This window comes from Aedes albopictus, chromosome 2 (genome assembly GCF_035046485.1).
Source record: "Aedes albopictus strain Foshan chromosome 2, AalbF5, whole genome shotgun sequence".
Classification (NCBI taxonomy): Eukaryota; Metazoa; Arthropoda; class Insecta; order Diptera; family Culicidae; genus Aedes; species Aedes albopictus.
In genome coordinates this window covers 205565893-205593683 of record NC_085137.1, presented here as the reverse complement: position 1 = coordinate 205593683, position 27791 = coordinate 205565893, and the positions used below count along the sequence as shown (strand labels likewise).

At 39.2% G+C, this 27791-nt stretch overlaps 1 protein-coding gene across 3 annotated transcripts; it reads left to right on the top strand.

Moving 5' to 3' along the window:
- The first annotated feature begins 376 nt into the window (after nt 1–376).
- On the top strand, nt 377–26611 carry LOC109414029 (putative mediator of RNA polymerase II transcription subunit 26). 3 transcript variants are annotated; one of them, XM_062851035.1, is made up of 4 exons: nt 16835–17100; nt 17168–17268; nt 17563–17760; nt 24691–26611. In XM_062851035.1, the coding sequence occupies exons 3-4, from the start codon at nt 17563–17565 to the stop codon at nt 25795–25797; spliced, it is 1305 nt and encodes a 434-aa protein (XP_062707019.1). In that variant the 5' UTR covers nt 16835–17100; nt 17168–17268; the 3' UTR covers nt 25798–26611. The 3 variants fall into 3 exon arrangements, with proteins under 3 accessions (XP_062707018.1, XP_062707019.1, XP_019543308.3); XM_062851034.1 differs by lacking the exons at nt 16835–17100; nt 17168–17268 and adding an exon at nt 377–780; XM_019687763.3 differs by having other exon boundaries at nt 16835–17268.
- The last annotated feature ends 1180 nt before the right edge of the window (nt 26612–27791 follow it).

The following is a 27791-nucleotide window of genomic DNA, read 5'->3' as shown; positions in this document are numbered from 1 at the left end:
CACTTCTTCTTCTTTTTCTTATTTCTGGCGAGCCGACACCGTTCGGCATCAGCTCTAGTTTAACGTCCGCCTATTTCTGGTACTAAGCCTAAACACGGACGGTCAGGGAGACATCCACACACACCTGACACCCTACATATCGAACCCATCAACACATGGGCCGGGACCTACGGCTTTACTTCCTATCCGAGGGAAGGCGTGATCAGATATTTTTGTCTCAGAAATACCGACGGCGTTGACTAGGATTGAACCTAGACCGACTGGGGTGAGAGGCAACCACGCTTACCACTACACCACCGACGCCGCTAAGCCGCACACAAAATCAGCAACACTGCACTGTCGTACGTCGTACCTGTCAGATTTCAGCTGCGGTGCTTCTCTGTGTGCGTTCGGGTGGCGGCAGGCAGAAGATAACGAAGCACACAAACAACAAAGTCGAAAGAAGTCGCCAGAGAAACGCAGTCGGGTCGAATCGAAACTGCGACGAAAATTATCCCATCATCTTCAAAATTTGCGTTCACTAGAGAAAAATAGTTCTGGATCGTGAACAAATCCTCGCAAGCAATAGTAATTAGTGTCGGTTGGTTCTTTACATTGCACGGAATCTGTTTTACGTATTATGAGCAGTGCGGAGAAGTGTTGAAAGTCCGTTTTTTGCATCGAAAAATTTCTCGCGAAGGCACTAGAAAACAAAAAACTGGAGCTCGTAGGACGTGCGAGGATCAGAAAGCCAGCCCCGATCCGCAACAAGAGCAGGCAGGAACGAACTAATTTTGAATGGTAAGTAAACAACATTCAGTGGTCCACCGGAACGTTCCGCCGGTGGTCATAATTTCGGGGGACACGTGTTGAATGACGCCGTAGGTTTGCGGCCATGCATGGTACGGAAAAAATGGAACGAACTGGGCGACCATTTTTATTTCTTCCTCTTGTCATCCATCCGCATGCATCGCATCTCGTCCGTCGCCCGTTTCTTCTCGTCTTGTCGTTCGGCTCGGCAGGGCGGGCGAGACCTCGCTCGCGCTCGCCGTTCGTAATTCGTGGCTCTCACTCACGCACTCACCTCACCATCGTCTCAAAGTGATATTTATTTTTTACCAAAACGACCAAAACTCGCTGAGGTGACTGCAAGGGTTTTCGGAACGACGTGAAATTTGCTTCATATCAGTTAAAATCTTAAAATAGGGAGCTACCGAGCTACTGTAGAATGTTTCTGTCAGGAATCAGTCAAAAATTTACTTGAGTAAATCTTTCTGAACACGAAACTGGATCTAAACCAAAAATCGCAAGCAGTTTCAGAAAGTTTTTTCCTTTTTACTATGTTGAAATAACAAGCTTATTTATGATTTTGATTCGATTGATTCAGGGTACAATTCATCCCAATTTAATACTTTTTGTTTTAATATTTTTAGTATTCGAGAATTGTCAAATTTAACATGTCGTACTAAATGGATGACATGATGGATGCCCCCTTCAAAGATTCCTCCAGGCATTCCCAAACGTATTCTTTAGAAGTTTCTTAGATACCGCTAGGAAGTCTTAATAATTGTTGTATGATTAGAAACTCCTCCAAAACTACTTTAGTCTCCCCCACGGGATTCTGTTTTGGATTTCTCCAAGAATGTTCCCGGGTCTCCTCTAAGTTATCTCACACCATTCCGCATGGTTATTTCTTGGAACTAGTTGAGAAGTTTTTGAAGAAGGTGTTTCTGAATCCCTGAGATGTCTCCAGGAGTTTTCTTTAAGATTTCTTCAGAAGTTCAATTTGTCCTACAGTTTCTATGGGAATTCCTTCGGGAATCCTCAATAGGGTGACAAAGGGTATTATCGGCAGGTTTGTTCTCTTCGTCATGGGGGGTTTTTGTGGGCCGAATTGCCTGAAATTTGGGCATATAACTCAGCTTGGTTGGGAAGGCTTTGAAGCCAACTCTGAGACCTACAGGTTTCAAAAAACCCCTTATGACGAAGAGAACAAAACTGCCGAAAATACGTAAGTTCCCCTAGTTAGAAATCGGAATTGATTAGGGAACTCCTTCTAGATTTTAACCAAGAAATACACTTGAAACTCCTTGTTGATTTTGTGATTCATCCAGATGTGCCTTCTGAAATTCCTCTAGGTGTTCTTCCGGTCTCTTCTTCGAAATTTCTTTCAGGAATTCTTGCAAGAAATCTGAAGTTCTTCCAGAAATGTCTTCTAAAATTCTTCCTGGGATACCTCCAAATGTTATTCGATAATTTCATAAGCAGCTCCTTCTGGAAACTCGATCCTGAATCATTAGATCTACTCAGAAATAGAGTCCACAGAGTTTATTGCATCGTGGGTATGAATAAAAAAAATCGATTATGTATTGGTAGGGTAAGTGGGGTCTGTGTCATTTGGCATAAAGTCATTTGGCATAAAGCCGTTTGGCATAAGGTCACTTGGCATAAAGTCATTTGGCATAACGGTCATTTGGCATAATGGACACTTGGCATAATAAAGAAGGGTGCATTTCGGTTATGCCAAATGTCCATTATGCCAAATGACCGTTATGCCAAATGTCTTTATGCCAAATGACCTTATGCCAAACGACCTTATGCCAAATGACTTTATGCCAAATGTCCCGCTCCCGGGTAAGTGTTTCAATGGGGCACGTTCGGTGTAGTACTAGATTTGTAGTAATGAGCTGAATTTTTGTATGGTGAGAAGGTCAAATCTTCGTTTCTGCAAAGAAATGGTGCAAAAAGCGTGGGTATTATGATTCCTTGCCTAATTTGATGCTGTTTGAGCAAAACTTTGGATAACTATGTTGTTTATGTTGCAAGAAATGGAGAAAACAACAACAATGTTGCCCAAAGTTTTGCTCAAATAGCATCAAATTAGGCAAGGAATCATAATACCCACGCTTTTTGCACCATTTCGTTGCAGAACCGGAGAATTGATCTTCTCACCATACTAAAATTCAGCTCATTACTACAAATCTAGTACTTCACTGATCTGTCCTATAGGAGGCAATCAGTGAAGTACTAGATTGAAAGTAGTGAGCTGGATTTTTGTATGGTGAGATGATCGATTCTCCATTTCTGCAATGAAATGGTGCAAACAGCGTGGGTTATATGATTTCTTGTCTAATTTGATGCTGTTTGAGCAAAAGCTTGGGTAACTGTGTTGTTGAAGTTGCAAGAAATAAATAATACAACAACACAGTTATCCAAACTTTTGCTCAATCAGCATCAAATTAGGAGAGAAATCATATAACCCACGCTGTTTGCACCATTTCATTGCAGAAATGGAGAATCGATCATCTCATCATACAAAAATCCAGCTCACTACTTTCAATCTAGTACTTCACTGATTGCCTCCTATAGGACAGATAGGTGAAGTACTAGATTTGTAGTAATGAGCTGAATTTTAGTATGGTGAGAAGGCCAATAGGAAGCAATCAGTGAAGTACTAGATTGAAAGTAGTGAGCTGGATTTTTGTATGGTGAGATGATCAATAGGAAGCAATCAGTGAAGTACTAGATTGAAAGTAGTGAGCTGGATTTTTGTATGGTGAGATGATCAGTTCTCCGTTTCTGCAATAAAATGGTGCAAACAGCTTGGGTTATATGATTTCTTGCCTAATTTAATGCTGTTTGAGCAAAAGTTTGGGTAACTGAGTTGTTGTATTATTTATTTCTTGCAACTTCAACAACACAGTTACCCAAACTTTTGCTCAAACAGCATCAAATTAGGCAAGGAATCATATAACCCACGCTGTTTGCACCATTTCATTGCAGAAACGGAGAACTGATCATCTCACCATACAAAAATCCAGCTCACTACTTTCAATCTAGTACTTCACTGATTGCTTCCTATAGGACAGATCGGTGAAGTACTAGATTTGTAGTAATGAGCTGAATTTTAGTATGGTGAGAAGGTCAATTCTCCGTTTCTGCAATAAAATGGTACAAAAAGCGTGGGTATTATGATTCCTTGCCTAATTTGATGCTGTTTGAGCAAAACTTTGGACAACAGTGTTGTTGTTTTCTTCATTTCTTGCAACATAAACAACATAGTTATCCAAAGTTTTGCTCAAACAGCATCAAATTCGGCAAGGAATCATAATACCCACGCTTTTTGTACCATTTCATTGCAGAAACGGAGAATTGACCTTCTCACCATACTAAAATTCAGCTCATTACTACAAATCTAGTACTACACCGAACGTGCCCCATTCTCCATTTCTGCAATGAAATGGTGCAAACAGCGTGGGTTATATGATTTCTTGCCTAATTTGATGCTGTTTGAGCAAAAGTTTGGGTTACTGTGTTATTGAAGTTGCAAGAAATAAATAATACAATAACACAGTTACCTAAACTTTTGCTCAACCAGCATCAAATTAGGCAAGAAATCATATAACCCACGCTGTGTGCACCATATCATTGCAGAAATGGAGAATTGATCATCTCACCATACAAAAATTCAGCTCACTACTTTCAATCTAGTACTTCACTGATTGCCTCCTATAGGACAGATCGGTGAAGTACTAGATTTGTAGTAATGAGCTGAATTTTAGTATGGTGAGAAGGTCAATTCTCCGTTTCTGCAGTGAAATGGCGCAAAAAGCGTGGGTATTATGATTCCTTGCCTAGTTTGATGCTGTTTGAGCAACACTTTGAGCAACAGTGTTGTTGTTTTCTCCATTTCTTGCAACATAAACAACATAGTTATCCAAAGTTTTGCTCAAACAGCATCAAATTAGGCAAGAAATCATAATACCCACGCTTTTTGCACCATTTCATTGCAGAAACGGAGAATTGACCTTCTCACCATACTAAAATTCAGCTCATTACTACAAATCTAGTACTACACCGAACGTGCCCCATTGGCTTTCTCACCATACTAAAATTTAAAAGGACAGATCGGTGAAGTACTAGATTTGTAGTAATAAGCTGAATTTTAGTATGGTGAGAAGGTCAATGGGGCACGTTCGATGTAGTACTAGATTTGTAGTAATGAGCTGAATTTTAGTATGGTGAGAAGGTCATTTCTCCGTTTCTGCAATGAAATGGTGCAAAAGTCGTGGGTATTATGATTCCTTGCCTAATTTGATGCTGTTTGAGCAAAACTTTGGATAACTGTGTTGTTTATGTTGCAAGAAATGGAGAAAACAACAACAATGTTGCCCGAAGTTTTGCTCAAACAGCATCAAATTAGGCAAGGAATCATAATACTCACGCTTTTTGTACCATTTTATTGCAGAAACGGAGAATAGGAGGCAATCAGTGAAGTACTAGATTGAAAGTAGTGAGCTGGATTTTTGTATGGTGAGATGATCAATAGGAGGCAATCCGTGAAGTACTAGATTGAAAGTAGTGAGCTAGATTTTTGTGTGGTGAGATGTTTAATTCTCCATTTCTGCAATGAAATGGTTCAAACAGCGTGGGTATTATGATTTCTTGACTAATTTGATGCTGTTTGAGCAAAAGTTTGGGTAACTGTGTTGTTGAAGTTGCATGAAATAAATAATACAACAACAAAGTTATCCAAACTTTTGCTCAAACAGCATCAAATTAGCCGAGAAATCATATAACCCACGCTGTTTGCACCAATTCATTGCAAAAATGGAGAATTGAACATCTCACCATACAAAAATCCAGCTCACTACTTTCAATCTAGTACTTCACTGATTGCCTCCTATTCTCCATTTCTGCAATGAAATGGTGCAAACAGCGTAGGTTATATGATTTATTGGCTAATTTGATGCTATTTGAGCAAAAGTTTGGATAACTGTGTTGTTGTATTATTTATTTCTTGCAACTTCAACAACACAGTTACCCAAGCTTTTGCTGAAACAGCATCAAATTAGACAAGAAATCATATAACCCACGCTGTTTGCACCATTTCATTGCAGAAATGGAGAATCGATCATCTCACCATACAAAAATCCAGCTCACTACTTTCAATCTAGTACTTCACTGATTGCCTCCTATTGGCCTTCTCACCATACTAAAATTCAGCTCATTACTACAAATCTAGTACTACATCGAACGTGCTGCCTCGTTTTGCTCAAACAGCATCAATGGGGCACGTTCGGTGTAGTACTAGATTTGTAGTAATGAGCTGAATTTTAGTATGGTGAGAAGGTCAATGGGGCACGTTCGGTGTAGTACTAGATTTGTAGTAATGAGCTGAATTTTTGTAGGGCGAGAAGGTAAATTCTTCTTTTCTGCAATGAAATGGTGCAAAAAGCGTGGGTATTATGATTCCTTGTCTAATTTAATGCTGTTTGATCAACACTTTGAATAAATATGTTGTTTATGTTGCAAGAAATGGAAAAAACAACAACACTGTTGTCCAAAGTTTTGCTCAAACAGCATCAAATTAGGCAAGGAATCATAATACCCACGCTTTTTGCACCACTTCATTGCAGAAACGGAGAATTGACCTTCTCACCATACAAAAATTCAGCTCATTACTACAAATCTAGTACTTCACCGATCTGTCCTATTCTCCGTTTCTGCAATGAAATGGTGCAAAAAGCGTGAGTATTATGATTCCTTGCCTAATTTAATGCTGTTTGAGCAAAACTTTGGATATCTATGTTGTTTATGTTACAAGAAATGGAGAAAACAACACAACACTTGCCCAAAGTTTTGCTCAAACAGCATCAAATTAGGCAAGGAATCATAATACCCACGCTTTTTGCACCATTTCATTGCCGAAACGGAGAATTGACCTTCTCACCATACTAAAATTCAGCTCATTACTACAAATCTAGTACTTCACCAATCTGTCCTATAGGAAGCAATCAGTGAAGTACTAGATTGAAAGTAGTAAGCTGACTTTTTGTATGGTGAGATGATCAATAGGAGGCAATCAGTGAAGTACTAGATTGAAAGTAGTGAGCTGGATTTTTGTATGGCGAGATGATCGATTCTCCATTTCTGCAATGAAACGGTGCAAACAGCGTGGGTTATATGATTTCTTGTCTAATTTGATGCTGTTTGAGCAAAAGTTTGGATAACTGTGTTGTTGAAGTTGCAAGAAATAAATAATACAACAACACAGTTACCCAAACTTTTGCTCAACCAGCATCAGATTAGTCAAGAAATCATATAACCCACGCTGTTTGCACCTTTTCGTTGCAGAAATGGAGAATCGATCATCTCACCATACAAAAATCCAGCTAACTACTTTCAATCTAGTACTTCACTGATTGCCTCCTTTTCCAAAGCGTTCGATAAAGTCCCGCATGACCTAACTCTAAGGAAGCTCGATAGATTAGGATTTCCTGATTGGCTTATAACCTGGTTACGTTCCTACCTACGTGATAGATCTGCATATGTTAAACTGAAATCCGTAGAGTCATCTCGTTTTCCGACACCTTCAGGCGTCCCCCAAGGAAGCCATCTAGGACCACTGATATTCGTGTTATTCGTTAATGATCTGAGCTACCGAATAAACTCACACCACCTCATGTACGCCGACGATCTTAAGATATACCGGATCATTAGCTCACTGGTAGATTGTGCAGCCTTGCAACAAGATGTCAACGCTGTGGCTGCTTGGTGTGCTTCAAACGGAATGGAACTGAACGCGATCAAGTGTAAGCTAATTAGTTTCAGCAAGTCGCAAACGCTGTTGACTTTTGATTACAGAGCAAATGGGATAGCGCTGGAACGAGTGAACTCCATCAAGGATCTTGGAGTAATAGGAAGCAATCAGTGAAGTACTAGATTGAAAGTAGTGAGCTGGATTTTTGTATGGTGAGATGATCAATTCTCCATTTCTGCAATGAAACGGCGCAAACAGCGTGGGTTATATGATTTCTTGACTAATTTGATGCTGTTTGAGCAAAAGTTTGGGTAACTGCATTGTTGTATTATTTATTTCTTGCAACTTCAACAACACAGTACCCAAACTTTTGCTCAAACAGCATCAAATTAGTCAATAAATCATATAACCCACGCTGTTTGTGCCATTTCATTGCAGAAATGGAGAATTGATCATCTCACCATACAAAAATCCAGCTCACTACTTTCAATCTAGTACTTCACTGATTGCTTCCTATTATGGACAGCAAGTTAAGCTTTAACAACCACGCGACCTCGACAACCGCCAAGGCTTTTGCTGTGCTTGGGTTCATCCGACGGAATGCGTCTGAGTTCCGTGATGCGTACGCCTTAAAAAGTGTTTACTGTTCACTCGTCCGAAGTATTCTCGAGTATGCGGTTCAAATCTGGACTCCGTATACGGAAACTCAAATCGGACGTATAGAAAGGGTCCAACGGTGCTTCGTTCGCTATGCTCTACGGAGACTGCCGTGGTCTGACCCACTGCAGCTGCCACCGTACAACGACCGATGTCAACTTATAAGACTGGAGCCATTGCGCAAGCGCCGCTTGTATCTACAAAGAATGTTTGCGTACGATGTGCTTAGCAACAGGATTGACTGCCCAGAGCTTCTTCAGCAAGCGCGTTTCTTTGTACCTGCACGCCGAACACGCCAGCGAACTTCATTCATGATTGCTCGGCATCATACAGTTTACGGCCAAAATAATCCGTTAGAGCGATGTTTCAATGCACTTAATGATGTTGATTGTTTTGACTTTAATATATGTAGAACTCGTTTTAAGAACATTATTAGGAATAGTATATAATTAAGCATTAAATCAGTCTGTGCAGCCCAGCTGAAGACGGTGAAATAAATAAATAAATAATTTGATGCTATTTGAGCAAAAGTTTGAATAACTGTGTTGTTGTATTATTTTTTCCTGCAACTTCAACAACACAGTTATCCAAACTTTTCCTCAAACAGCATCAAATAGGAGGCAATCAGTGTAGTACTAGATTGAAAGTAGTGAGCTGGATTTTTGTATGGTGAGATGATCGATTCTCCATTTCTGCAATGAAATGGTGCAAACAGCGTGGGTTATATGATTTCTTGCCTAATTTGATGCTGGTTGAGCAAAAGTTTGGGTAACTGTGTTGTTGTATTATTTATTTCTTGCAACTTCAACCACACAGTTACCCAAACTTTTGCTCAAACAGCATCAAATTAGGCAAGAAATCATATAACCCACGCTGTTTGCACCATTTCATTGCAGAAATGGAGAATCGATCATCTCACCATACAAAAATCCAGCTCACTACTTTCAATCTAGTACTTCACTGATTGCCTCCTATTAGTCAATAAATCATATAACCCACGCTGTTTGCACCATTTCTTTGCAGAAATGGAGAATTGATCATCTCGCCATACAAAAATCCAGCTCACTACTTTCAATCTAGTACTTCACTGATTGCTTCCTATAGGAGGCAAGCAGTGAAGTACTAGATTGAAAGTAGTGAGCTGGATTTTTGTATGGTGAGATAATCGAATCTCCATTTCTGCAATAAAATGGTGCAAACAGCGTGGGTTATATGATTTCTTGCCTAATTTGATGCTGTTTGAGCAAAAGTTTGGGTAACTGTGTGGTTGAATTTGCAAGAAATAAATAATACAACAACACAGTTACCCAAACTTTTGCTCAACCAGCATCAAATTAGGCAAGAAATCATATAACCCACGCTGTTTGCACCATTTCATTGCAGAAATGGAGAATCGATCATCTCACCATACAAAAATCCAGCTCACTACTTTCAATCTAGTACTCCACTGATTGCCTCCTATAGGAAGCAATCGATGAAGTACTAGATTGAAAGTAGTTAGCTGGATTTTTGTATGGTGAGATGATCAGTTCTCCGTTTCTGCAATAAAATGGTGCAAACAGCTTGGGTTATATGATTTCTTGCCTAATTTGATGCTGTTTGAGCAAAAGTTTGGGTAACTGCACTGAGAAAAATTTCTACTCAGTGGCTGAGTTAGTCTTACTCAGAAATCGAAAAATCCTTTGTTTTCTTACTCAGTTTCCGTTAAAAGTGGAACAACCCATTGCCAATGGGTTGTCCCACTTTTAGCCGAAACTGAGTAAGAAAACAAAGGATTTTTCGATTTCTGAGTAAGGCCAACTCAGTCAATGAGTAGAAATTTTTCTGTGTGTGTTGTTGTATTATTTATTTCTTGCAACTTCAACAACACAGTTACCCAAACTTTTGCTCAAACAACATCAAATTAGGCAAGGAATCATATAACCCACGCTGTTTGCACCATTTCATTGCAGAAACGGAGAACTGATCATCTCACCATACAAAAATCCAGCTCACTACTTTCAATCTAGTACTTCACTGATTGCTTCCTATAGGAGGCAATCAGTGAAGTACTAGATTGGAAGTAGTGAGCTGGATTTTTGTATGGTGAGCTGTTTAATTCTCCATTTCTGCAATGAAATGATTCAAACAGCGTGGGTATTATGATTTCTTGACTAATTTGATGCTGTTTGAGCAGAAGTTTGGGTAACTGTGTTGTTGAAGTTGCAAGAAATAAATAATACAACAACAAAGTTATCCAAACTTTTGCTCAAACAGCATCAAATTAGCCGAGAAATCATATAACCCACGCTGTTTGCACCAATTCATTGCAAAAATGGAGAATAGGGCACGTTCGGCGTAGTACTAGATTTGTAGTAATGAGCTGAATTTTAGTATGGTGAGAAGGTCAATTCTTCGTTTCTGCATTGAAATGGTGCAAAAAGCGTGGGTATTATGATTCCTTGCCTAATTTGATGCTGTTTGAGCAAAATTTTGGATAACTATGTTGTTTATGTTGCAAGAAATGGAGAAAACAATAACACTATAGGACAGATCGGCGAAGTACTAGATTTGTAGTAATGAGCTGAATTTTTATATGGTGAGAAGGTCTGTTCTCCGTTTCTGCAATGAAAAGGTGCAAAAAGCGTGGGTATTATGGTTCCTTGCCTAATTTGATGCTGTTTGAGCAAAACTTTGGGCAACAGTGTTGTTGTTTCCTTCATTTCTTGCAACACAAACAACATAGTTATCCAAAGTTTTGCTCAAACAGCATTAAACTAGGCAAGGAATCATAATACCCACGCTTTTTGCACCATTTCATTGCAGAAACGGAGAATTGACCTTCTCACCATACTAAAATTCAGCTCATTACTACAAATCTAGTACTACATCGAATGTGCCTCATTGCCCAAAGTTTTGCTCAAACAGCATCAAATTAGGCAAGAAATCATAATACCCACGCTTTTTGCACCATTTCAATGCAGAAACGGATAATGGACCTTCTCACCATACTAAAATTAAGCTCATTACTACAAATCTAGTACTGCACCGATCTGTCCTATTGAACATCTCACCATACAAAAATCCAGCTCACTACTTTCAATCTAGTACTTCACTGATTGCCTCCTATAGGACAGATCGGTGAAGTACTAGATTTGTAGTAATGAGCTGAATAGGAAGCAATCAGTGAAGTACTAGATTGAAAGTAGTGAGCTGGATTTTTGTATGGTGAGATGATCAATTCTCCATTTCTGCAATAAAACGGTGCAAACAGCGTGGGTTATATGATTTCTTCGCTAATTTGATGCTGTTTGAGCAAAAGTTTGGGTAACTGTGTTGTTGTATTATTTATTTCTTGCAACTTGAACAACACAGTTACTCAAACTTTTGCTCAAACATCATCAAATTAGGCAAGAAATCGTATAACCCACGCTGTTTGCACCGTTTTATTGCAGAAATGGAGAATTGATCATCTCACCATACAAAAATCCAGCTCACTACTTTCAATCTAGTACTTCACTGATTGCTTCCTATTGTAGTATGGTGAGAAGATCATTTCTCCGTTTCTGCAATGAAATGGTGCAAAAAGCGTGGGTATTATGATTCCTTGCCTAATTTGATGCTGTTTGAGTAAAGCTTTGGGCAACAGTGTTGTTGTTTTCTCCATTTCTTGCAACATAAACAACATATTGACGGTTTTCCCCCTTATCGAACGCGACGATTTGAATCCGTCGCGGGATGAAACCGTCGCCAGAGTCGTCGCAGCCAATCAGCAGGCGGGAGTCTGACGTTTCTCCGATCTCACTAACACAAACAGCAGCAGAGGTGGTGCTTGATTTGTTGCGACGATTCAGAAATGCCGACTGGAAGTTGGCAGCGCGTTTTGTTATGAAAGCAACATACAATAGTTATCCAAAGTTTTGCTCAAACAGCATAAAATTAGGCAAGGAATCATAATACCCACGCTTTTTGCACCAGTTCATTGCAGAAACGGAGAAATGCCCTTCTCACCATACTAAAATTCAGCTCATTACTACAAATCTAGTACTACACCGAACGTGCCCCATTTAGGCAAGAAATCATAATAATAAATTGAGAATTGACCTTCTCGCCATACTAAAATTCAGCTCATTACTACAAATCTAGTACTTCAACGATCTGTCCTATAGGAGGCAATCAGTGAAGTACTAGATTGAAAGTAGTGAGCTGGATTTTTGTATGGCGAGATAATCAATTCTCCATTTCTGCAATGAAATGGCGCAAACAGCGTGGGTTATATGATTTATTGACTAATTTGATGCTATTTGAGCAAAAGTTTGGGTAACTGTGTTGTTGAAGTTGCAGGAAAAAATAATACAACAACACAGTTATTCAAACTTTTGCTCAAATAGCATCAAATTAGCCAATAAATCATATAACCTACGCTGTTTGCACCATTTCATTGCAGAAATGGAGAATAGGACAGATCGGTGAAGTACTAGATTTGTAGTAATGAGCTGAATTTTAGTATGGTGAGAAGGGCAATTCTCCGTTTCTGCAATAAAATGGTGCAAAAAGCGTGGGTATTATGATTTCTTGCCTAATTTGATGCTGTTTGAGCAAAACTTTGGGTAACAGTGTTGTTGTTTTTTCCATTTCTTGCAACATAAACAACATAGTTTTTCAAAGTTTTGCTCAAACAGCATCAAATGGGGCACGTTCGGTGTAGTACTAGATTTGTAGTAATGAGCTTAATTTTAGTATGGTGAGAAGGTCAATTCTCTGTTTCTGCAATGAAATGGTGCAAAAGCGTGGGAATTATGATTCCTTGCCTAATTTGATGCTGTTTGAGCAGAACTTTGGATAACTATGTTGTTTATGTTGCAAGAAATGGAGAAAACAACAACACCGTTACCTAAAGTTTTGCTCAAGCAGCATCAATTTAGGCAAGGAATCATAATACCCACGCTATTTGCACCATTTCATTGCAGAAACAGAGAATTGACCTTCTCACCATACTAAAATTCAGCTCATTACTGCAAATCTAGTACTTCACCGATCTGTCCTATTAGGCTAAGAATAATAATACCCACACTTTTTGCACCATTTCATTGCAGAAACGGAGAACTGACCTTCTCACCATACTAAAATTCAGCTCATTACTACAAATCTAGTACTACACCGAACGTGCCCCATTGATCATCTCACCATACAAAAATCCAGCTCACTACTTTCAATCTAGTACTTCACTGATTGCCTCCTATGGGGCACGTTCGGTGTAGTACTAGATTTGTAGTAATGAGTTAAATTTTAGTATGGTGAGAAGGTCAATTCTCCGTTTCTGCAATGAAATGGTGCAAAAAGCGTGGGTATTATGATTCCTTGCTTAAATTGATGCTGTTTGAGCAAAACTTTGGATAACTATGTTGTTTATGTCGAGAGAAATGAAGAAAACAACAACACTGTTACCCAAAGTTTTGCTCAAACAGCATCAATAGGACATATCGGTGAAGTACTAGATTTGTAGTAATGAGCTGAATTTTTGTATGGTGAGAAGGTCAATTCTCCGTTTCTGCAATGAAATGGTGCAAAAAGCGTGGGTATTATGATTCCTTGCCTAATTTGACGCTGTTTGAGCAAAACTTTGGGCAATGGGGTACGTACGGTGTAGTACTAGATTTGTAGTAATGAGCTGAATTTTAGTATGGTGAGAAGGTCAATTCTCCGTTTCTGCAATGAAATGGTGCAAAAAGCGTGGGTATTATGATTCCTTGTCTAATTTGATGCTGTTTGAGCAAAACTTTCGATAACTATGTTGTTTATGTTGCAAGAAATGGAGAAAACAACAACACTGTTGTCCAAAGTTTTACTCAAACAGCATCAAATTAGACAAGGAATCATAATACCCACGCTTTTTGCACCATTTCATTGCAGAAATGGAGAATTGACCTTCTCACCATACTAAAATTCAGCTCATTACTACAAATCTAGTACTTCACCGATCTGTCCTATAGTGTTGTTGTTTTCTCCATTTCTTGCAACATAAACAACATAGTTATCCAAAGTTTTGCTCAAACAGCATCATATTAGGCAAGGAATCATAATACCCACGCTTTTTGCATCATTTCATTGCAGAAACGGAGAATTGACCTTCTCACCATACTAAAATTCAGCTCATTACTACAAATCTAGTACTACACTGAACGTGCCCCATAGGACGCAATCAGTGAAGTACTAGATTGAAAGTAGTGAGCTGGATTTTTGTATGGTGAGATGATCAGTTCTCCATTTCTGCAATGAAATGGTGCAAACAGCGTGGGTTATATGGTTTCTTGCCTAATTTGATGCTGTTTGAGCAAAACTTTGGGTAACTGTGTTGTTGAAGTTGCAAGAAATAAATAATACAACATCACAGTTACCCAAACTTTTGCTCAAATAGCATCAAATTAGTCTAGAAATCATATAACCCACGCTGTTTGGACCATTTCATTACAGAAATGGAGAACTGGTCATCTCACCATACAAAAATCCAGCTCACTACTTTCAATCTAGTACTTCACTGAATGCTTCCTATTAGGCAAGGAATCATAATACCCACGCTTTTTGCACCATTTCATTGCAGAAACGGAGAATTGACCCTCTCACCATACTAAAATTCAGCTCATTACTACAAATCTAGTACTTCACTGATATGTCCTATTGATGACACGAATTTTCCAAATGGATTAAAACATTTCTCTGGAGCCGACCTATAGGACAGATCGGTGTAGTACTAGATTTGTAGTAATGAGCTGGATTTTAGTATGGTGAGAAAGCCATTTCTCCGTTTCTGCAATGAAATGGCGGAAAAAGCGTGGGTATTATGATTCCTTGCCTAATTTGATGCTGTTTGAGCAAAACTATGGGCAACAGTGTTGTTTTCTCTATTTCTTGCAACATAAACAACATAGGGTCTTGTACCATTTGGGCAGGTGTACCTATTTTGGGCACTTGCCGCTATAACTAAGTCAATTTCAAACCGATTGATTTGAGTTTTTGTACAGAGTTCTTGACAGAGTTAGATATTGTACGTGCCTAACTCTATACAAAAATTCAAATCAATCCGTTTGAAATAGGAAGCAATCAGTGAAGTACTTGATTGAAAGTAGTGAGCTGGATTTTTGTATGGTGAGATGATCAGTTCTCCATTTCTGCAATGAAATGGTGCAAACAGCGTGGGTTATATGGTTTCTTGCCTAATTTAATGCTGTTTGAGCAAAAGTTTGGAAAACTGAGTTGTTGAAGTTGCAGGAAATAAATATTACAACAACAAAGTTACTCAAACTTTTGCTCAAATAGCATCAAATTAGTCAAGAAATCATATAACCCACGCTGTTTGTACCGTTTCATTACAGAAATGGAGAACTGATCATCTCACCATACAAAAATCCAGCTCACTACTTTCAATCTAGTACTTCACTGATTGCTTCCTATTGACTTAGTTATACCGGCAAGTGCCCAAAATAGGTACACCTGCCCAAAAGGGCAGATCGGTGAAGTACTAGATTTGTAGTAATGAGCTGAATTTTAGTATGGTGAGAAGGTCAATTTTCCGTTTCTGCAATGAAATGGTGTAAAAAGCGTGGGTATTATGATTCCTTGCTTAATTGATCCTGTTTGAGCAAAACTTTGGATAACTATGTTGTTTATGTTGCCAGAAATGGAGAAAACAACAACACTATTGCCCAAAGATTTGCTCAAACAGGATCAAATTAGGCAAGGAATCATAATACCTACACTTTTTGCACCATTTCATTGCAGAAACGGAGAATAGGAGGCAATCAGTGAAGTACTAGATTGAAAGCAGTGAGCTGGATTTTTGTATGGCGAGATGATCGATTCTCCATTTCTGCAATGAAATGGTGCAAACAGCGTGGGTTATATGATTTATTGACTAATTTGATGCTGTTTGAGCAAAAGTTTGGATAACTGTGTTGTTGAAGTTGCAGGAAAAAATAATACAACAACACAGTTATTCAAACTTTTGCTCAAATAGCATCAAATTAGCCAATAAATCATATAACCTACGCTGTTTGCACCACCATTTCATAGCAGAAATGGAGAATCGATCATCTCGCCATACAAAAATCCAGCTCACTACTTTCAATCTAGTACTTCACTGATTGCCTCCTATTGACCTTCTCGCCATACTAAAATTCAGCTCATTACTTCAAATCTAGTACTACACCGAACGTGCCCCAATGGTATAAAACCCTAGTTATCCAAAGTTTTGCTCAAACAGCATCAAATTAGGCAAGGAATCATAATACCCACGCTTTTTGCATCATTTCTTTGCAGAAACGGAGATCTGACCGTCTCACCATACAAAAATTCAGCTCATCACTACAAATCTAGTACTACACCGAACGTGCCCCATTGGGGAACACATTTCTAGCCTGAACCCTCAGGTCAAACATAATATTTATTACTGTGGATACCGTGGAGCCAGTTTGTCTCACGTTCACATTTCGCCCCATTCCCCAATCATTTTTATGTTTATTGACCAATCCAAATTCCTGTGTGGTAGTGGTTTGTGTTCAGATTTCCCGTGTTAATCTATCTGTAAGAACTTTGTAAACATCTTTTGTTCTCACGTATATGGATAGGCTTGCATTAGGTTTCGTGAGACATTTTTTGGACAACTCAATTGGTAGTAGGTAAGGTTGTAGTGGTAGCAGTGATCCAAACGCGAGTGAGAAAGTATAATCGAAGTGAAAATGTCTTTCTGACAGTTCCTTTCCATCATTCCCATATGTGGAACAGAGAAGTCAAAGCCGTCAAAGCAATCGAATGAAAATTTCACTGCTCACTGCTTTCTGATACTCACTAAATACGCAGGTTGTGATCACGACGTACCCACAACAGAAGCACCTTGGTGTGCAGTGAGCTCGGGTCATCTTATTCGGTCGTGTGAACTTGCCAACGTAATCATTGCTATTTTTATTTTTCGACTCCGCATACGATTTTTCTACTCTTGTCTCACCCGTATAGTGCTGGATGCAGAACTCTGCGAATTCTACGTCAGAAGCTGCAAAGTTCCTCCGGGACCCCCATCCGATAAGGATTCTGCCCAAAAGTGGCGAAAACAAAAGGTGAACCCCTTGTTTTGACTATCAATCTGTGCAAGGGCATTAGCGTGAAAGGCTTATCAGTCTGCGGTTTGAACATTGTGAATTTTCGCTTGTCCGAATCAATCCAAGAAATAATGATAAGAAAGTAAAGAAAGAGTGCTGCAGAAAAATGGCGAATTTTCGTTTTGTCGTGCGTTGTGGTGGCCTCCACTGGGGATAGGATTGAACGAAAAAAAAATCTAATGCGAAGTGAAGGTCGGTGACTATATCTAACGAACTAAAGTGAAGTTTTTTCTCCTATCCGTATGCTTCTAGATGGCGTTAAACATCGCTGTTCCGCTGACGACCGTCGGAGATCTGTTGGACGGCTTCGGGCTACTGTCACCGATTTCACCACTCAGTGTCGACTGTTGTGGTGTTACGACCACCGGAAGCCATGGCCAGAAGCAGCTGGTATCGCCCGTTGGCAGCGAATCGAGTGGCGTTAGCTCTCTGGATTCTGACGAGATTAAGGTAGGTGGTCGATAAGTGGTAGCGAAAGTAGGCAGGAAATTGTATATCAGAGGGAAGAGTTGGTAAAATGAACAGGTGTGCGAATTTCTAACTTAGATGTTTCTCCGTTCCATTAATTTTTGTATGCTTTATATAGGGGAATTTGGTAGTGTAGGTAGTGTACTTTTTACCGTGAACCTACTTGAATTGGGTTTCCTTTAATGGGGGTTATACACAAATTATGTCACACTAAAATCAACCTTTTTCAACGTGGTCGGATGGCTCATGAAATACAAAATCAAGATGCCAAGGACCAGCAAATCAATGCACCAATTATCCAGATATTGTGGAACTGGTTTCGTTAGGAAGTCAAAACTTTCTAGAACATCATATGCTGCTAGCGTCCGGTAGCTCAAAATTCATGACTAATGGGACACGTTCGGTGTAGTACTAGATTTGTAGTAATGAGCTGAATTTTTGCATGGTGAGAACAGTGGCGTCGCGTAACCTCACTTTTTACCTGTGCACCAAGTATAAATTCTTGAATTTTATGAACAAATTTGCTTGTAATAATTAGAAAATGACGAGAATAGCTGCTTTCACTCATTTCTATTTCGATTTTGATCATAAATCCCCTGCAATTGCAAGTTTTAGGGTCGGTGCACAGGTAAAAAGTGAGGTTACGCGACGCCACTGGGTGAGAAGGTTTATTCTCCGTTTATGCCGTGAAATGGTGCAAAAAGCGTGGGTATTATGATTCCTTGCCTAATATGATGCTGTTTGAGCAAAACTTTGGATAACTATTTGTTTATGTTGCAAGAAATGGAGAAAACAGCAACACTGTTGCCCAAAGTTTTGCTCAAACAGCATCAATTTAGGCAAGGGATTATAATACCCACGCTTTTTGCACCATTTCATTGCAGAAACGGAGAATAGGACAGATCGGTGAAGTACTAGATTTGTAGTAATGACAGGGTGTCTACTACCTGAAAAAACCTGGAAAACCGGGAATCCTCAGGGAATTTTATTTAACAGGGAAAAACCTGGAATACTCAGGGAATATCCTGAGTACTCAGGGAAATTTTACTCCGATAAAAAAAAAAAACATTTGGTCATATGAATAAAAACTTGGTAGTAAAAATCCATATAGAAATTACGCTACAAGGAGTTTTTCCAGAAATTCCGTCCAGAATTTCTGGAACTTCTTTAGAAATACCTCCTGAAATGTCTCCCAGGATTTCTTAAATTCCTTCCGCATTTTTGACGCTATTTTTTCAGATATTCATTTTTGTTTTTTTCCGGAAAGGTACACTCTTAGAAAAAATCATGTAAATTTAAGTTAATTTGAATGCACATAAAAGGAGCGGCCCGTTTGACATAAATTTACGTCTTCTATCACAAATAAAGTCGAGCTTACAATTGCTAGAGCCGAAGCGAGAGATAAAACATATGTAAGTAAAATAATGAACTGGATTCGATCTCTGGTCCGCTGATTGAGAGGCACGTACTATACCTCTCGGCTGTATCACCGAGTTGTGAGGCAGACGACAAATGTAAAAGTGTTTCTACCTATCTGGGCAGATAGATTTGCTGACATCTTTTGCAATCAACTCGAATTTACATGATGGATGTAAAATTAAGTCAAATTTGCCATTCGGTCATGAAATGTTTACTTACGTTGATGGTTTACGTCACGTGTAAATTCCTATTTTTTTATACTTCCGGATTCCTTCCAGGATTCTTGAATTCCAACCGATTTCTCTTGGAGTTTTTCACAAGGATGCTATTTCTTCCCAAAGTTCCTCCAGTGTTTTGCTCAAAGAAATCTTCGTAGGATTTCTACCAGAATTTATCCCGAATACTCTATAAGAATTTCTCTTGGGATAAATCGTGGAATTTCTCTCGGCATTCCTCATGGAAATTTTACACAATTCCTTCCGGTGTTCCTCTTGGGACTTCCCCAGAAGATCTATACAGATTTTTTTTCGGAGTTGCTAAAGGAATTATTCCTGGGGTTTCTGTTAAAGTTCCTCCAAGGGTTTCTGAAGGAGTTTTCACGAATTTACTGCATGAGATTTCTTTCATTTTTTTCTGTGATATCTTCAAACAATTGCTCTGGGCTTTCTTCGAGATGTTCTTCCTGGTCTCCTACAGGAGTTTCTCAAAAGTTTTCGCGAGGTTTATTTTGAAGTTTTACCTGTGATTTCTCTCAGAGTATCTCCTGGAACTTCTCTCAGAAGATTCCTTCCGATGTTGGTCATGAGATGTTTCTCCGAGTTTTTCTTATTTAACCTGGACTTTCTCCTATGATTTTTTTCCAGAGTGCCTCCTGGGATTTCTACAGGAGTTATTGCTGATATTTCTCATTGAGTTCTTTTCTTGCATTCTTTCAGAGCCAGGCTGTTCCTTGTAGTTGTACCGGATTTCTTGCATTGATCTACCTGAGATTTTTTTTTTTTAACTGTATTAACGAGATTTTTAGCCCTAGGCTAGTTCATCTCGGGACCAACGCTTTACTTCCCTTCCGAAGGAAGAACTCACATTTTGCGAGTTTGTCGGGAGTGGGATTCGATCCCAGGTCCTCGGCGTGATGGTCAAGAGTTCTAACCATCACACCAGGTCCGCTACCTGAGATATTCTCTGCATTATTTCCAAATTTCTTCCCGGAATCTTTACAAGAAATTGTCCCGAGATTCTGGATACTCCTTTAGAGATGTCTCCCAAAGTTGTTTCAGGGATTCTTCTACGGGTTTTCCTCAGAATGTCTTCTAAGATAACTTACGAAATATCTTATAGGAAATTCCTGGAGAAATATTCGAGGGAATTCAAATATAATCTTGTGAGAAACTCAGCAAAGTGTTTTTGAAGAAATCTCGACAGGAACTTCAGGAAAAACCTGAGAAAAAATGAGACATCTCGAAGAAAGTTTTAGGTAATAGTAATTCCGAGAAGAAATTTTAGGGACATCCAAGAAGGAATTCTGAATACCTCATGGAATCCTGAAGTTCCGCGAGGAAAACAAGAGTACTATCGGAAAACTATCGGTAAAAATCCCGACATAAACTATTGGATAGCTATCCCGGAAAACCACTAAAAAAGACATGGACACTCGCTTCAGCCGGCGGCTGTACCGATTGAACGAAACTAAACACGGAGTGGCTAGGGATAAGAAGCTATTCTCGTGAAAAAAATCATCGCTCTGAGCGGGAAGCGAACCCTCATCCATCCGGACTCTAACCGCATTGCTACGAGGTTCATCCAATGACATTCTTGAAGAAACTTTGAATAGTTTTGGATGGATCTTCAGAAGGAATCCAGCGAGAATCTCTGGAAGTATATCGGAAAACCTTTGCAAGAAATATCGGGACGTACTCAAACAGATATCTCGTGAAAGAATCCTGCGGAAAGCCAGGAAGAAACTTTGGAAGAAATTCCAGGAATTACGCTCAGAAATCGTGAAAGATTTTTGAAGAGCAGGGAAACTTACGTATTTTTGGCAGTTTTGTTCTCTTCGTCATGGTTTTTTCAAACCTGTTGAACTCATAGTTGGCATCAAATCCTTCCCAACCAAGCTGAATATGATCAAGTTTAAGGCAATTTTGGCGACGTAAATCTCTCATGACGAAGAGAACAATCCTGCCGATGATACCCAAAGTCACCCTTTATAATTTTTAGAAAATTTGGGTTATTTTTTGAATTCTCACGCTTAGTATCATACAGGCGTATCTACAATGATCGATTTCTCTTTACCGATTTTCTCTTTGTTAAATAGCTTGGCCGGTAAATCATTTTCGGTTGTTTTTGTTGATTTAGAAGCTAGTCGTAGTCGTCATTTACCGGAATAAACCGAGAGATCATCCGAATATTGGTCGCATTTCCCGGAATAATCCGAAGAGAAAATCGATGAAGAGAAATCGATCATTGTAGATACGCCTGTATGATGCTGAACGCGAGAATTATAAACTTTCAAAATTTCATCTGGAAAAACCTGGAAAACTCAGGGAATTTTATTTTGAGTTATGAGTAGACACCCTGAATGAGCTGAATTTTAGTATGGTGAGAAGGTCAATTCTCCGTTTCTGCAGTGAAATGGTACAAAAAGCGTGGGTATTATGATTCATTGCCTAATTTGATGCTGTTTGAGCAAAACTTTGGGCAACAGTGTTGTTGTTTTCTCCATTTCTTGCAACATAAACAACATAGTTATCCAAAGTTTTGCTCAAACAGCATCAAATTAGGCAAGGAATTATAATACCCACGCTATTTGTACCATTTCATTGCAAAAACAGAGAACTGACCTTCTCACCATACTAAAATTCAGCTCATTACTACAAATCTAGTACTACACCGAACGTGCCCCATTCACCTTATCACCATACTAAAATTCAGGTCATTACTACAAATCTAGTACTTCACCGATATGTCCTATTAGTGTTCAATAGGAGGCAATCAGTGAAGTACTAGATTGAAAGTAGTGAGCAGGATTTTTGTATGGTGAGATGAACAATTCTCCATTTCTGCAATGAAATGGTGTAAACAGCGTAGGTTATATGATTTATTGGCTAATTTTATGCTATTTGAGCAAAAGTTTGAATAACTGTGTTGTTGTATTATTTTTACCTGCAACTTCAACAACACAGTTATCCAAGCTTTTGCTCAAACAGCATCAAATTAGTCAATAAATCATATAACCCACGCTGTTTGCACCATTTCATTGCAGAAATGGAGAATTGATCATCTCGCCATACAAAAATCCAGCTCACTACTTTCAATCTAGTACTTCACTGATTGCCTCCTATTCAAACGAAGGTTGTCCAACAGGAATTTTTCAACACATTCCTTCGCGAATACTTCCAGGGGTTGCGATATTGATTATTTCACGGATTTTTTTTCCGGGAAATGCTTCAGGATTTTTTCCCACGATTTCTTAAAAATTTCTTACTGAGTCTTATCCCGTAATCCTACTTCAGATTATTTTTTTCTTGGGATTACTTCAAGAATTTCTCAGGGGTTCATTAAGGAATTCCTCTCCTTCATAAAGCCCTCTGGGGATTCCTTCAGGAATTCCACCAGGGATTCATTCAGGAATTCCACCAGGGGTTCCTTCAGGAATTCCATCAGGGATTCCTTCAGAAATTCCTCCAGAGATTCCTTCAGAAATTCCACCAGAAATTCCTTCAGAAATTTCCCAAGGATTCTTTCAGGAACTTCTTCAAGGATTCCTTCAGGAATTCCCTCAAAGATTCCTTCTTGAATTCACCCAGGAAGTTCCTCAGGGATTTTTTTTTCTGGAATTCCCCTTTATTTCTTTAGGAATTCCTCCAATGATTCCTCCAAGAATTCCCCCAGGGATTCTTCAGATTTCCTCAGAGCTGCCAAATGCGCTCTAGTTACGCGCATGCGTGATGCACCCAAGAATTTCATCAGATATGCCTCCAACGATTTCTTCAAAATTCCTCCTCTAGAAATGTTTTCATGAAGTTTTCCAGGGATGCATTCAGCTTTGTCAGTAATTTCCCCAAAATTTCCTGGAGAAATTCTTCCAGGGATTTTGGATATTCATTCAATGATTCCTTGGATGAAATTCCTGCAAGAGTTTTCTTGAGGATTTCTTTCTATATTTTCAGCAAGGAATCTTTTAGGGAAGCAGCTACGTATTCGTTCAGGAATTCCAATCTACTTGTTCAGTTTGTCATCTCTTCCCCTATCTATTTACGATAATTAGGTTGAACGGGAACAATCTGAAGGGAAACCTTGTATTTCTCATTAACCTTCCGATAGTCGCGCGGTCAGCCACCACTTTCACCATCACGTTGATGTTGTGTATAGCAACCGAGCTTTTTTAATGGGTTCTACAAAATACAACAATGCCATTATTAAAGGGTTAAAAAAATGAAAGCTTCGTTCACGGTCGTAACAATGTGCGCGCTCTTGGATATCATTCGTTAGCTAGTGTTAATCTCGCACTTGGAGCATCCACACGAGTATCAATGATTACTCTCTCATCGTACTGCTTCGGGAAGGTCTGAGATGAAGCAATTTATGTCTCAGCAAGACGGTTTCTTAACAGAAACGTGGTACAACCAGAAAAGCAGTGTGCGATCTTGAGCTTGGTGCGTGGTATGCCAGTCTGGACGTCTTGGCAATAGCCAAGAATTTCCGGCAAACCATATCTACCAATTTTCTAGTTGGAATTGTACTTTTGCTGGCATTTTGAGCAAAATCTGCGAGCTGTGTTTACGCTGATACTGTTTCTTTCGGAGCGCGTATTGCATGAACACAGAACTCAATTCAGACTATTCTAATACTAGCTAGCATTTCGAAACACTATTTTTACTGGTATACACTCCCCGTCACAAGTATGTGAATGAAACAGCAGTGGTGCAGCTATAGTCAATCATCTAAAAAAGTTCATCATCACTAAGAACATCTATAAATTCTACAAATCTACAAAGAGGTCGTTTTCATTGCAGTTTGTGCAGCTTTTCTAACGACGGGGCATTACCTTAGATCATAGCTTTCCAACCTTCGTTTCGCGACCCCTCAACCGCTTGCAGGCGCGCTTCGATTGTTTTACGAAAAGCGCAGTGACGACAGGCGAGAGCCAAGATTGGAAACCGTGGCCTTAGATCTTCAAAATTTCGAGATATTCCAGATTATGCAGAATTTTTTGTTTGAAATTATTTGCTGTTGAAACTGTTGCTGCATTTCTGTGGGAGTCTCTACTTCCTATGACGGGTAATGCAACTTGTTATCTAGTGTTTGATAATTCAATAATATCCAAGAACGTGTAGGTGCAGTTTTTTTTTTAACCGGAAAAGTAAACAAACGACGAAACATTTTGTATTTATGTATGCAAAGCTCATAATAATCAGGATTAGACAAATTTTATGAATGCATCTCCAAATTGCATTCCAAGCCATTACGACATGTTTGACTCAACTTTCACAGAAACCGTCCTCGCCACCAACTACACCAACGGAGGAAGTGGAAAGCCCAACGACTAGTTCTCCATTGTCATCCCCCGAGAAGACTATTTCGGAAACAGTTAACGAGTCGGAGTCGATCGAACCAAAATCGTCTAGCTCGTCGTCATCGTCGGCATGTTCGTCGCTTTCGTCCACGGATAGCATCAGCAGCAACAGTGATGGCATCGGCTCGGACGAATTCGTTGATGCCACAGCGCAGGATCTGCCCGATTCGGAACCGACAATGCCGAAGGTGGTCAAAGTCGAAATTGGTGGCCGCAACGTGCTGAATCTTCTGGACAACCTAACTTCGCCGGATCACTTCCGTTTGCAATTCGCTCAGCTGCCGGAGAATGATAATATTCATTTCTTTCTGGACAATCGTTCCCAGTACCATCGTTTGGGAGCGAATGGCCATATTCAGGAATACACGATGGTCAAGTGTAAGTGTTGTGATTTTCGATATCCGGTAAATGGAACATCACCGTCAAACGGAGGAGGAGCTACAGCGAGCATGGGGCAGGTCAATTTGGCGACAATTTTCCAGCAACAGCAACAACACCAGGCACAGCAACAGCAAACGTTCCAGTGGAAAAGCTACAACAACTACGATAGTATTTCAAATAGGAATAAGATGGGTTTAAACGTTGCAGTCAATGCATTTAACAAAACATTCGGTGGTGGCAACAATGGCAGTCAGTATTTCCGCAACAACGTGGCCACTAGTCTTTTTGGAAGGGATTCCAACCGCAACAACAACAACAGTGGCGGCAATTTTCTCAACAGTAACAGCACCAGCACGTACAACAACCACAAAGCATATCAGCAAGGATTCGGTTCATCAAACAACAACGGCAATAACAAGTTCAGCTCTCAATACGGCAACTATCAATTCCAACAGCAACAACATTCGCAACCGCAGCAGTTGTTCTCCAAGAGTCAGCAAATGCGTTACGCCATCAGCAATAGCAATGGATCTGCTGCGCTCGCTGCGGCCGCTTCCGCTTTAGCAAACCAAAATATGCTGAACTTTAACAACTTTAACAGCAAGAATAACATGGCTGCGTACTTCGATGCCAGAATGAACTGAAGGGTTTCCCGTGAACGAGCAGAACGTTATTCCAGTAGGACACCGAAAAGTAATCGGTGTCGTCGTTCGATGATTGTACAGCGATTGTTAATAGTTCAGCACCATTGTGTCTCCCATTCATCGTCGTCTTCATTATCGTCGTCATATCGCTAACGGGACGTTCGTGAGAGTTGACCACTCCCTGTATGTCCGTATCCGGCCGAGCTGTAGTAGTTCCTGACGAATCCTTCCAAAAAAATCGGCGTATAAGAGAACAAATCGTGACCAGCCAAATCAAAATAACAAATGTGGAATGGAACGAGAGGTTGCTAATCAGAACATCAAAATTAAAGTTTTTTTTACTTCAGGATAATTAACGCAAGCCAGCAGATCCGTTGTAATTATTTTACACACAAACATACAAGCTTACATATATATATTTTAGAATAATTGACCTTGCATAAGAAATCAATGTTGAATTTTAGTTATTTATTATTAATATCGATGTCGATTGTATTTCCAAGCAAAATCCTAAATAGATCGAGCTCCTAATAAGTTAGATCCGATTTACCTGTGCTATCAATTAGTATTTTATCATGCATCTAGAGATGGACCCCAGAAAGCAAACAAACGTCATATAGCCGATGGATCGATCGATTGTCGTCCTATTTTTTACTGGAAATATGATGATAGAGAATTTATACTACTAGACAGAGGAAAGGATCTCATAGTCAATCAGTTGGATTAAGACCGAAAAAAAACAACACAAAACACGAACCGAGAAATGTAGGTTAAAAATTTAGGGCACAGCCTTTTAGAGTAGATAAAGACCGAACGCAATGTCTCCATCCCATGTCTTTTTGCGCTTTATTATTGAATGATATCATTTTTGAATGTGCGATTTTTAGTCATGTAGGCAAAGAAACAGAAAAGATGAATAAAATGAAAACTTTTATCACCTAAAAACCCCAGAGTGCTTAAAAGTTTTGAAGCAAAACGATGCACGTTTTTTTAATTTGAGATCTTGGGACGAATTTAGCGCCAAACCATCCGGAACGGTTGAGATTAAATTGTCGTAATTTAAAAAAAATGATCTACCAAAAATTCTAGTGCATTCGAGGTAATGTAAAATTATGAAAACCTAAATTGCTAATCTTCTGATAGGTATCAGTTTCATTGGACTTATTTGGCATCATATGGTTTGGCGAGAAGTTTGTCTTTGTCTAAATCCAACATCAAGTCACATTGGCTGCCCAAACAAATTATAAGTGTACCTAGTATAATAATTGTTAGCTTTTGTCCGCCGTTTCCCTCTACCATCAAAAACCATTCGAGGGAAAGTGCATACATCCACTCGCAGGGGGACTCTCTGCTTGAGAAGCAGAATAGTGAGATTTCAGCTTACTTGCCATTTTCAGGGACTTTAGCAAAAGAGCATAGAAGTGTTTCAAACCTAGATACAATACAAAAAACGAAAAGCAAGCAGTGAAATGACAAAATGCCAAAATCTAATAGTTTTAACGATGAAATTGTGTTTTTACTTTTTGATATGTATTAGTCGGGAAAGCAAAGTTGAAGAGAAATCAAAAGGATACCAATACTCACGGAATTCGCGTAGTATCACCACCACCACAAAAAGTAAGCTGAGCTAAAATGCCCACACAAATTATCTCATGAAATGGAAAGAACAAACTGAGAGAATTGATTAAGCAAGAAGCTTCCAATTTGATTGATTGTGGGATGCACGATTTTATTTCCAATTTTTCTTTTGTTTCTCCGTCATTGTTTTTCATTTTGCCTAGATATAATAAATCTGAATCATTCGAGTGCTAGGAGTAAATTTACGTCATTTTAAGTCAAAGTCATATTAGCTGGTAGCGATGAACATCAATGCACACAATACAAAAAACAACACACGGGCCAAGCAAAACGTGTACATTTCTGTATGGGTTAGGATATGAATATCAGTTTTTGGAATTTTAAAATACTTGAAACGTTTCTAAAACAAACAAATG

Bases quoted from the DNA above. Each gene is read 5' to 3' on its own strand.
- LOC109414029 (XM_062851034.1), top strand. The intron at 17,761-24,690 runs GTAGGTGGTCGA...CAACTTTCACAG, and splicing joins TGGATTCTGACGAGATTAAG to AAACCGTCCTCGCCACCAAC.